Here is a 13,001-nt window from a genome sequence, read left to right as displayed (position 1 = left end):
TCTAGCTAGGCAACATAGCTATGAAGGGAGCAGGTCAAGTAGACTGTAGACCTAAAGCCAGCATAGTGAACTTGGGCATTAGGTTGATGCCTGATCCACCATCCACTATCACTCCTAAGAATTGCTGCCCCAAGATGGACACAGTGAAACGAGGGCTTCTATAATCAGTGAGGGGAACAATGGGATAGGATATCGTACAGGACTCTGATGGTTGCACTAGGAGGTGCCCACCACAAGGACCTGCTCCAGGGTGAAGAGATTGAATAGCTGCAAGGGTGTCACTTCAAAAGTTGCACCTAGCCACAAAATGTCATAGAGTGACACTTGTTGAAAGGCGTTCTTTAAGATTGACTCTTTTGTAAGCTTTTGTTTTTCTACCAGTGGTTTCTCTGGTACCTTGATCTGCTGTAAGTCAGCCACTTCTTCCAAGAAAGCTTCATCAATATCAGAGAGTAGAGATAAGGATCCTCGCTTGGCACTAGGGGATGGCTTATCAACAGCTGGAATCGGGGTATCTATTGGCAGGATAATGGGTGGAAGAGTGGAACTTGCTGGAAGATTCAGACCCAAGAATTCTCTCTAGGCCCGAGTGAGGATACCAGTGGGCTCTTGGACCTGCTATAAATTGTCTTGAGGGGCCACCACATGAGTAGAACGTGATGGTTGAGGTATGGTGCCAACTGTTATCAAATAGATTTGAGAAAGGTGAATTTAAGTGGGCTCGAAGACATAGATGCACATTGTTTTGGGAAGCCCCTACTATATGATCATGAGACCCAATGCACATTACATTAGCTGCATACCCTCTGATTTCACATGAGCATAGCCAATGTCTGCTACATGTAGGCATTGGGGAGTGTTCCCATATTGTTGCATTAGTACCTAGCCTAAATTTTTATTTGCATGTGAAGCACCTCTTATCAGTAGTTCATCAACTTATTAATAAGTGACATTTTTTCACTATTTTAGAAATCGTGGGATTTTTAGGAGGCATTGCCCTACCTAGCTTTTATACCATATATAAGTGAAGCTAGGTGTCACTTCGCCAGAGTAAGTAAGTACCTCAGTAACAGCACCAATACTCGTAGTATCTCCGCACCTCTAACGTCTTTGCTAGCAATTCCGCCATCAGCACCCATGGTGCTTTTCCATCAGCACATTTAGCCCACCAGCATTTTCAACCATTAGTGGCGGATTGCATCGTCGTTAGTCTTTAGCTCATCGTACCAAATCAGCCAGCGCTTTCAGTTTTTTGTCAAAGTATCAAATCAGCCTAGCTTTTTTAGATTCAACCCCCAGATCAGCCATTGTTTTTTAGTTTTCGGCCCATCGCTGCCACCGTCGTCGACGATAGAAAATCAGTTCAGAGCCTCGTCGTTGTTCGCAGATCCCATCAATCCCATTAGCATTTTTGCATTTCAATCTTTAGCCTCGCAGAACCAAGCACCTACAACAAGATCCCATCAACGTCTCAGCATCTAGGACCATTGTATTAGCATTTGTGTAATCTAAAGAAAATACCTTTCTAGCGATAAAGAGGGGAACACCTTTCTCATAGTGTTGTTCTTTTCCTCTATCTAGTCTATTGCACAACTCTCATGAAGTAAAAGGAACTCTCTCATTCAGTAAATTGAACCTTGAGTATGCATTGAGCACTCATCCTGAGCACACACCATATATCACTTCCGCTGCACAGAACACTGTCATACTCACATTCCTTGCCACATCCATGTTGACTACGTGTTGCATTCAACATGCTCCAAGAGATTGACTTTCCAAGGAGGATGCCCATCAAGATCTTTTTGTGCATTCATAACGGCACCACCACATAAGTAGACATATAAATATCGGCCATCAAACACGTCAAAAATACCATCCTTTATATTGATAACATAAAATCCACATGGACATGTATTTTTCTAATCACAAAGTAGTTCTAAATATTGAAAAACAAAAACAACTAAATTATTTGATAGCATAAAATCCACATGGACATGTATTTTTCAAATCACAAAGGACATTAGGGAAAAGTTGACCCCAGGATTTGAACTTTCAAAGGGGCCCTGAAAGGAGGTTTGACTTTGCCTCTCTTGTCCAAAGTGGGCAACGTGGTAAAGTACTTAAATGCTTTGTCAAAACCCTATCAACCAACATATCATTTCTTAGAAAGTAGGTTTTAAATCCCCAAACTCCAACAAATTTGGAGTTGATTTGTAGAAGTTATGGCCTCTCCACTAAAACTGAAATGTGGCAAGATATTCCATTTATAAGACGGAGTTGTCACATCAAAAAAGAGAATCTTCTAGAATATAAAGAATATGATGGCATGCTGTATATCAATGGATAGATCTCAATGAGTACATTCTAAATTCAAAAGGTTCGACACGTTTTGATTCATTTGTAAAATTTTTACCGTGCACCCGTTTTGGACAAGTGGAAGAAAGTCAAAGTCCTTATAAGGCCCATTTGAGAGTCCAAAATTTCCCTAATGGTTCTAAATAAAAAAAAAAAATATAACCAAATTATTCAGAACACAATTCCCCATTCAACAACATATCAAAATGAAGACCATATAATTTCTATAAAAGAAAAATGTCAATTTTCAATAGACCCACCTTTTAATAAAACAACAATCGTAACTACTCTAAACACTAGAGCACTACCTAAGTATTTTGAGGACTTAAAAGCTTTTACAAATATAGAGACATCATTTGTCTACAAGAAGAAAAGGATACCAACTCAATCATAACAAACAAACTAACATTGTACAATACAATTTCACATCCACCACACAATACCACAATCATATAAAATTAAAACTACAAACTATCTACCAGATCAATACAAAAACAAGCAATCAAGAAATCAAAATTGTCAACTTATATTGTTCGCCAACCAACAAAGATATACAAACACTTTTCACAACTCTGATTCTACTCTTATCAACATAATAACAAAACACAAATTCCAAATTTCAAACAATAAACCAACAACAACCTACAAATCTTAACAGATCATATATGGACAAACTTTACATAGTATCAAGTCATATCAAAAAATTATCCAACTCACGATGCAATATACATATCACTCAAGAAAAATGACCACATGTCAGAAACTGCTTACGTGTCAAGCCACTGAAGAACGTAGCCAACCTACAGATCCCCGACTGAGGGACCTAAACCTTAGGAAGAAGCAACAGAAGAAGTAGAAGAAGTTTTACCAACTTGCAAAGTCTTGCAGAGTGGCCTATTCTTAAGGAGGAGTTCCCACCAACTTATGGGACCTTGTCCGATGGGGCCCAAGTGTCACAAAGAATATTAAAATAAAGCAAGACCCACATACACTGTTGCGCATCCAATTAATGATGTGGCAAAGCTATACAGACGTTCCGTAAAACACGTTGGCTACCTGTATGGAATTTCGCGTTCTGCGTTGGCTATTGACGTGGCACTTGTATGGATTTTCGTAATTTACATTGATTTCAACGCCAACTTTTGGGTCATATGCTTTTTGGGAAGATGTTGCTTTTCATAGTAACTACTTTTGAGAGGCCAAGAGCCTATAAATATGTGCCATGGGCTCAATCTTCGACATGTCTTCGTGTGGGGGTGCATGGGACAGAGTACCGGCTTGTACTGAGTTTAAGCAATATAAAGAAATATCGAAGGGGCACCAAGGTTTGGGGCCAGTGCTCTCTTGGGGTGGAACTTTGCCACTCCCCATCTTGTGTGTCGTGCATCTCTTTCAGTTCAGTTGTCATTTGAAGTGCTTAAAGTTGTTCAACCTATTCTTTTCCATGGTGCTTGCCCTGTGACACTACAACAATTATGTGCCTCAACCATCGCTACTAAATACAGGTTCAGATTAACCCTCCTCGTGAGATTCATATTTTTTTATCTTCCTAGCAACAAATGTGCACTGACAAAAAACTCACACATGCAATATAGTGACATTTAGAAAACTAGTTGTAATAGAAGAACATTGGCCTCCAATATGAATCACCGTCTCCTCCACAATTTCGACCCCGCTCTCTTAATCTACAAAACTGCTATCTTCTCCAAAATACCCTCATTTGAACAACAGCTTCCAACTGAGTACTTCCACAACAGAGCACACAATACTTATATACTACGACAACGACTGCACACTAGTGGCAAAGACTCCTCTATCTAACCAAGAAATTGTATCCATTTTGAGCTTTGATTGCCTTCAAATCACAAACATATCAGAGGGAATAACGCTACTAACTCCAGGTACCCTCAAATCTCTCTACTCAATCTAATGAAGGTTGTGTAAGTACCCTCAAATGTCTCTACTCAACCTAATGAAGGTTGTGCACATGTGCTCTCCACAAGGTCAATAATAGCAAGGGCACATTTGCACAACAAAATAGAAGATTCGTTTTAAGTAAAAGTCATATTGGGTTAAGGAAATCAAGGATGCTACAAAATTCAGCCTAAAGACGGTTCACTACATCAAAACACAGATCATGGCTCCAATCCCTTCACCCACCAAGACACACATATATTATGTGTTGAGTTCCCCCATATAAATAAGGGACTCCAAGGACTCTGAAAAGTAGAAAACTGAGACAAACAACTCATCAATGCAATTGCACATATGTATAGAGGTGGGAGTGGAGGTGACATTGTCGTACCTGTGTTATGTCAAACTAAGTTGTAGCAAGATGTACAATCATGCATGAAGACCACATGGAATTAAATTACAACCGTTTTGCATAAGTTGTGTAATCGATTCTTCATGCTTCCGTTTGTACACTTGTCTTGTATCATAATCTTTCTTCGTTTTGTCTTTTGTGTTAAACATGTTGGAAAAATACTTTCCTTTTAATTCTCTCTCTCTCTCTCTCTCTCTCTCTCTCTCTCCCCCCACACACGCCAACTCAAACAAGGTAAAAATTCACTCTGACCTACATAAGGCTATTGCGAAGAATTTTATAATAAGAGGCTTTTTTGTGGGAGAGAAAAATAGAAAGTGACACTAGTATATTGAAACATGTGGTATCATAATAAAATATTATGTTTTTTGAAAAAGAATGTAACAATGAACTATCTAAATTACAATATATTTCAAAAAGCATAAAAAATAATGTTTGACACAATACTCAATGCCCCTCTTTACAAATTCAACACCCTGTAACAAAGGCCTAAAAGAAATAATAATAAAAAGCTTATTATCATTAGCATGCCGTGTGGCACTAATCTGCAAGCTTTATCCAATGATCCAGAGATGTACCCAAAATCCAACCCTTTACTAAGGACTACTTAAGCTATGGTCATGCGAGGCTTAGTTATCAGGTATAGATAACTAAGCCAACTATGTCCAAACACAGAATTAAATGAATAACTAAGCCTCTTGCATGGTCACGCGAGGGATAGTTATTCATTCTCTTCCCAACGAAGCCTTGAATTTCGCAACTATGTCAAAATCGACAAAGTTACAAAGGATGGGCATAGTTATTCATTTGATGCTTTTTTTTTTAGTGTGATCAATAGGAGGTACCAGCTGGGGAAAAATAGAAAAATCACCTATTAGGTGAAAGGGGTGAAGGGAAGGGTGAAAGATTGAGAGGGAAAAGGGAAGGGTGAGACTCTCTTTTAATCTGTCGCTCTTTCTTGCTATTATCAGACAAACTCTCTCTCTCTCTCTCTCTCTCTCTCTCAGGTCGAGGCAACGAGGAGGCCCTTCTCTCTTTTTCTCGCTCACGCGGGACAACAAGCCTTCTCTCTCTCTCTCTCTCTCTCTCTCTCTCTCTCTCTCTCTCTCTCTTTGTCGCTCACGCGGGACAACAAGGGTCTCTCTTTCTCTGCATCGTGATATAGCAGTGTGCAATGCGCTCTCTCTCTCTCTCTCTCTCTCTCTCTCTCTCTCTCTCTCTCTCTCTCTCTCTCTCTCTCTCTCTCAGCACCTCTTTGAGGTGAAGATGATGTGCATGGCAGGAGCGATCACCTCTCTGTCTCCGGGTTGATCAAAATGCAGCAGGAATGCACGCACAAGGTGAGGAGGTTCAACTAGCGATGGTGAGAGGAAGCGAACACTAGTGCGGCTTAGGAGAGATTAGAAGAGAGAGAATCTCAAAAAGTATCGAATGCATTTTTTTACATGAAGCCAATAGTAGTTAAGTTAGGCAATGTATAGTTGTAAATACGTGATATGTGTATAGTTTCTTCCTACTACCTTCCTCGTGCTGATGAATTAAGTTAGGCAATGTATATAACTAATTAGGCAATGTATAGTTGTAAATACGTGATATGTGTATAGTTTCTCTCTACTACCTTCAATTTTCAATACATAGTATCTTCCCAAGATGCTTTAGCATCTCGAATTAGCTTCAAAAGCACCGTTAATCCCTAGGATTTGACCTCAGCACGTAGACACTAAAAAGACAAGTTTAACCACTAGGCTATTCGCCTTGGCTGCCTTTAGGGCTCCCTTAAGCACTAAAAAACACAAATTACCCCGCCCCCCCCTACCTCTACCCTCCCCCCCCTTCTTCTTTCGCTTTTTTTGCCCAGCCTTCCCTTTTCCTTTCCCCCCCCCTCCCCAAAACTAATTAATTAATGGTTTGCAAAAAACTCGTTTTGGCTACCTACTACCTTCCTCCTGCTGATTAGTTATTTGTTCAAATAACGGTGAGCATAGCCTTATGTAGTCCAAAATTGAGACTCTCTCTCTCTCTCTCTCTCTCTCTCTCTCTCTCTCTCTCTCCCGGCATTGCCGCGGTAGCGATAGCCTTGTTCTTTAGTAGGCCTCTCGAGTCGTTAGCTTGTTTGCTAGGGGATTGCGTTTCTATAAGGGGTATGAGCCTCCCGAAGACCGGCCACGGGAGGGGACCCCCCACCTAGACACTGTAGCCTCACTCCACGCACTCGCGCACCGTGGGGACTCCACGCAAGGTTCCTCGGGGCACGCTATGACCCGTTGGCGGTGCGGCGGAGCCTAAGGCTACGTGGGGCTAGGGACCCGGAACGCAAGACCCGCGAAGACCCGCGAAACGCAAACGGCCGTCGACCCATGGAACGCAACCACGCCCGAGCCGGTCCCGTCCGAGCCGGGCCCCCGAGAAGGCAACTTGACCCGAGCTGGTCCCGTCCGAGCCGGGCCCTCCTGAGCCGGTGCCGTCCGCGCCAGGACCCCTCCGCCGCGCGCGGGTATAAATCCCCGCCAGGACCCCTTGAAGGCAGAAGTCCCCTCCGCCGCGCGCGGGTATAAATCCCCGCCGGGCCCTTGTAGACAGAAGTCCCCTCCGCCGCGCGCGGGTATAAATCCCCGAGCCGGGCCCCCTCCCCGACGCGCCCAGATTATGGGGCGTCACACTTGGTATCAGAGCTCCAGAACGAGCTCCTGGAAACGAGCCGAAGACCGACGTGCCCGACGCGCACGATCCTCACGACGACTCCAACCGCAATGGCCCGGGTCGTCAAAATCCTGGTGAAGAGAGCTCCAGAAAGCAACCACATGCCCTCTGCCCCGTGACGCGTTCCCTGAACACCGGGCCGTCACCCGTGACCCGCGCCGGCCCCGATCTGAGCCGGGCACCTCCATGAGAAAAAGGAAAGATGCGAGCCAGACAGGGCTCTTCGTGACGCGTCCAAACAACGGGTCGTCACCCGTGACCCGCGTCGGCCCCGATCCGAGCCGGGCACCTCCAGACGCAAAAAGCAAAGATGCGAGCCAGACAGGGCTCTCCACATGAAGAAAAGGCAGATACGAGCCAGACAGGGCTCTTTATGACAAAAACAGAGAAACTCCAAAAACGCGACGAACCAAGCCAACGGTGTTCGTCGCGCCCCGGCCACTTCTGTGGCCCATGCTGAGCTGAAGACCCATTCAAGTCTACAAAGAGACCACAGGGCCCCGAGCTATGCCCTCCAAATGACGTCCAAACAGGGACCAACTCGCAAGTGCTGCATTGCGACGGAACGCTCTTTCAGATTCGGCTTTCAAGAAGCCTCCGCGCGGGCCAACGCAGCAGGTGGCTCCGCGCACACTGGGTTACCTATTCGGGGAACGATCAAGTACGGGGAATTCTACTTGGGTGTTCAAAGCATACTTTTTCAGCCTTCTGCCAAAACCCCAAAAATACACACACTCACTTTATTCTCAAAAGTACAAAAACAAAGCATGCCGACTTACTTGCATTTGGGAACAGTTTTTGATCACTTGCACTTATATGCACCCCTTTGTCCCCACGGCCTCATGCATAGCCGAGCACTCTTTTCCCACGTTCGACGCGGCCGTCGAACTCTCTTCAAACGGGGGTGTATATAAGGGGTATGAGCCTCCCGAAGACCCCCCACCTAGACACTGTAGCCTCACTCCACGTACTCGCGCACCGTGGGGACTCCACGCAAGGTTCCCCGAGGCACGCTATGACCCGTCGGCGGTGCGGCGGACCCTGAGGCTACGTGGGGCTAGGGACCCGGAACGCAAGACCCGCGAAGACCCGCGAAACGCAAACGGCCGTCGACCCATGGAACGCAACCACGCCCGAGCCGGTCCCGTCCGGGCCGGGCCCCCGAGAAGACAACTTGACCCGAGCCGGTCCCGTCCGAGCCGGGCCCTCCTGAGCCGGTGCCGTCCGCGCCAGGACCCCTCCGCCGCGCGCGGGTATAAATCCCCGTCGGGCCCTTGAAGACAGAAGTCCCCTCCGCCGCGCACGGGTATAAATCCCCGCCGGGCCCCCTCCCCGACGCGCCCAGATTCTGGGGCGTCACACTTGGTATCAGAGCAAAGGAAAACGGTCCCTCCCCGACGCGCCCACATTCTGGGGCGTCACAGTTTCTCTTGACCAACACGTCTTGAGTTCAGAACTCTACTTCTTCCTGTGCCATTTGACATTCCGGCACACGGTTAAAAAGCCTCCATGCAGCAGGTAGACTGAAATGCTCATCACAAGCTTGTGGCAAAAGGGGAGAAGTACAACGAGGATAATTGCAGCTGTCAAATGCTGGAAAGGCTTTGTTTGTGGACTCTTCTTTCAGCAGCGTTTTCCCCCCCGAGAGGGCTAAATTGGTGGACATGAAAGAAGATGCAGATATAAGTTGAAGGTATTCAGGCGGCGCTGGGTAAGCTGCCTTTGAAGAAGATCGCATCTCCTTCTCTAATTCAGGAACTCTTAGCAAACTTCCATAAAGATGGCAGGAAAAGAAATAAAGCAATCCTTTCAAATTTGAATGCTTGTATGCATGACAGAGGGGATGGATCTCTTAGTAACCAAGTTGTTCCATTGCTTGCATATGCTGGAAAAGGAACAGTTACTTGTCGACCCTTGGACACGTTGGTAGAGCAGGATCATGCAAAATGGAATTCTATCATTATTGGCCATGTCAATCTTAATGAGCCACAAAAGGCTATCAGGTTGTACCACAAAGTTCAAAAAAACCTGGTCATGCACCTCGACAAGCATGCATTTGTGGCCTTGCTCAGGGCTTGTGCCTGTGTTAATGACCTGGACACAGGTGCTGACATACATGCTGAAGTAGCTAGGATGGGATTGTTAAGAGTTGACGCTTTCATTGCTTGCTCCTTGGTTATGTTGTATGCAGGGTGTGGGCTCCTTGACGTTGCTGCGAGTGTTTTTGATGCGTTTCCATTGAAAAATGCTTTTCTGTATAATTCGCTTATTGGGGGATATGCAGAGTGCGGGCACAATGATCAAGTATTTGATCGCTTTGATGAAATGAAAATGAAGGGTGTCTCTCCAGATGCCGCCACATATGTCTGCACATTGAAAGCCTGTGGCAACGCAAAAGCAGTGGATAAGGGTCAAGAAATACATGCAGAGATCGAAAGACAAGGACTATTAAGAAAAAACCTTATTGTTGGCAATAGTGTGGTTTGCATGTACACAAAATGCAGTTTTCTTGAGACTGCACAGCATGTGTTTTACGACCTTCATACTCATGACACAGTCTCATGGAACACGTTAATCTCAGGGTATGCTGAGCATGGACTAGGGGATGAAGCACTTAAATGCTTTGGACAAATGCAACTTGAGGGAAACTCTCCTGATGCTATCACTTGTGTTTGTTGTTTGAAAGTGTGTGGTAAGATGGTAGCTATCAATAAGGGTCAAGAGATACATGCGGAGGTTGAACGACTAGCGCTGCTGCAAGCAAATCATTATGTGGGCAGCACGTTGGTTGACATGTATGGGAAATGTGGGTTGCTTGCAAAAGCAAAGGAAGTTTTTCTCAGGCTTCCATGTCAAGATGTAGTCGCATGGAATGCACTGCTAGGGTGCCATGCTGAATATGGGAACGGAGAGGAAGTTTTGACGTTTCTTGAGGACCTGCATCGTGTTTGCATTTCTCCAGATGGGCTCACATTTATTTGCTGTTTAAAGGCTTGTGGTAAGTTAAGAGCCATAGATAGGGGCCAAGACATTCATGCAGAAGTTGAAAAGCGGGCGCTGCTAGAATCTGACTTGCTCATTGGTAGTAGTTTAGTGGACATGTATGCCAAATGCGGTTGTCTTGCTCAGGCACAGCATGTTTTTGACAGGACATCTACTCGAAACTTGGTGTCGTGGAATGCCCTGATTGCAGGACACACGGAGCATGGGCATTTTGACAAAGCATTGAGAATTTATGAACAGATGCAGCTTGAGGGTGTCTTTCCAGATGCTGCTACTCTTGTATGCACATTGAAAGCCTGTGGAAGCATTGGCGCCACAGAGCAAGGGAGGAAATTGAGAGTGGCAATCGAAGGACAGGGGCTCTTAATGAGAGACATTCTTGTCGGTAATGCTTTGATCGATATGTATGCAAAATCTGGCCTGCTTGCTGCCGCGCAGGAGGTATTTGACAATCTCCAAGTTAAAGACACCGTGACATGGAATGCACTCATTGCAGGATATGCTGTACACAACCACGGTGAAAAAGCACTCGATTCTTTTCAAAAAATGCGGGTCGCTGGAGTTCATGCAAATGCGGTTTCATTTGTTTGCAGCTTGAAAGCTTGCAGCAGCTTAGGAGCATTTGACAGTGGGAGGGACTTGCACATCGAGATTGAAAGATTAGGACTGTTGGAGAAAGACCTTGTTGTGGGTAACAATTTGGTTGATATGTATGCTAGATGTGGCTTGCTTTCCCTAGCAAAGCAAGTATTTGACAAGCTTTTAGGCAGAGATGTAGTTTCGTGGACAGCACTAATGGCGGGGTATGGTCGGCTTGGACAGAGTGAAAAGGTTTTTCATTCTTTTGACAAAATGGTAGGAGAAGGTGTGAAGCCCAACTTGGTCACCTTCCTGGTTGTTCTCACAGCATGTAGTAGAACAAGTTTATTCGACAGAAGTCAAACTTACATTGAGGCCATGAGCATAGATCATGGCCTTGTTCCATCTCTTGAACATCACACATGTATTGTGGATGTTTTTTGCCGTTCCGGCAAACTAGATGCAGCAGACATGATGCTGAGAAAATCTGTACCTTTTCTAGATTCTGTTGTATGGCATGCTCTGCTGGATGCTTGTAGAAAGTGGGGAAATGTAGAGATAGCAAAAAGAGTCTTCAAGAACTTAGTAGATTCAGAGTCAAACCTCAAGAGAGACAGCATTTTTTAGTGTGGTTTTATGTGTGGATTGCTGAGGTAAATTGTAATGAATCGCTCAAAAATTACGATGAGAGCGTGGAACCCCACTCTAGCAGGTAGGATCCACACTTCAAGCACGGTGCACAGTCCTAAAACTTATTTCACTTCAGCACAGTGCAGAGTACAGCTTATGTGAGGGGTTGGATGGATTCATGAAAATTGGATACTTGCACCTCACATTCACCTCAATTCAACACTAGTTTTGTAATTGGACAACTCGCCCCACTTAAGTATCCTGTTTTCCTAAAACTTTTAACACTTATTTTTTTGAAGCTAAACACAATTTTTTTCAGTGTTGCTCATATGTGATAAGGTTATGAGAGGATTAAAATTCAGAAATATTTCCCCATGTCAAATTTTCCCCTTGTCACTAGAGTTTCGAGCTATTTTCTGGAGAAGTTCATACAATGGCTTCAACTTACCAAAGAAATTGGAGTTCTTGTCTTTCTAGATAATAGAAAGTGACATTTAAAATCTGCCCCTAAGCCTACTTTTCATGCTTGATATAATTTGCGAGCAAAAAAATGTAACTTTCATACTACTAAATTGGAGTTGACTTTTAGTCCTTTAAAGATTTTTTGTAAGAATTGATGTTTTAATGCAAAGCTATGAATCAAAGTATGTAGGAAATATTGTCTTTAAAGGCTCCAATCTAGCATAAATGTCAAAAATCTAGTTACATTTTGAGATATTGTCATGAATAGTTTATAAAAAATAGATATTTTCCACAAAAAATTATGTAAATGCAATCATAGATGTTCCAATTGTTCTTGCTGAGAAATTAGCTTCGATTTGATGTCATTGGAAAAAAAGAAGTCATGTCCAATTTTGTGGCTGATGTTTGTCATTATGGAAAATGAAAATTTCTATTGTGCGCTATCATAAGAATGTCTCTTGATTTGGTAGTTTACATGAACATCAATAATTGTCACCTTTAATGATGATTATTATATAGAATGCCATGTATATATAACATGGTGCAACTTGGAAGTAAAAGGTAGTGGTTCATATATGATTTGATGCATGAACTCATATATCAAACCCTCACAATGAAACACGATTCAATACAACCTCATAATACATTTCCTATTTTGGAAAATTGAAACAAACATGTAGCAATATTATAAATACATGCTATGTATTTTTTCTTAGGCCTCAATATTTCTTCTATGCTCTTGCTACCTATTGCTTTGAAAGCATCTCTTGTAGATCTTTGAGAGTGTTCTTCATGGGTCCAATTAAATATCATGGTAAGCATAAAAGTTCAAGCCACCAATATTCAAAAGCACTAGATAAGTGTACAAAAGGTCCTCCAAAGGATTTTTATGATTATTTTGTACGTGTGCATAGAATTTTATTTATAATATATTAGAAAAGGACAC

The 13,001-nt window shown here is 43.6% G+C and overlaps 1 protein-coding gene across 1 annotated transcript; it reads left to right on the top strand.

Moving 5' to 3' along the window:
* The first annotated feature begins 8,683 nt into the window (after positions 1-8,683).
* On the top strand, positions 8,684-11,852 carry LOC147457444 (putative pentatricopeptide repeat-containing protein At3g01580). The gene has a single exon (XM_086512334.1). It carries the CDS (start codon positions 9,209-9,211, stop codon positions 11,588-11,590), a length of 2,382 nt encoding a protein of 793 aa, XP_086368460.1. The 5' UTR covers positions 8,684-9,208; the 3' UTR covers positions 11,591-11,852.
* The last annotated feature ends 1,149 nt before the right edge of the window (positions 11,853-13,001 follow it).

Source organism: Adiantum capillus-veneris, chromosome 5, assembly GCF_014529385.1.
Source record: "Adiantum capillus-veneris isolate H3 chromosome 5, ASM1452938v2, whole genome shotgun sequence".
Taxonomy (NCBI): Eukaryota; Viridiplantae; Streptophyta; class Polypodiopsida; order Polypodiales; family Pteridaceae; genus Adiantum; species Adiantum capillus-veneris.
Note: the sequence above shows the minus strand (reverse complement) of the source record. Positions and strands in the feature narration are given on the sequence as shown.

Bases quoted from the DNA above. Each gene is read 5' to 3' on its own strand.
- LOC147457444 (XM_086512334.1), top strand. From the start codon at position 9,209: ATGCATGACAGAGGGGATGGATCTCTTAGTAACCAAGTTGTTCCATTG.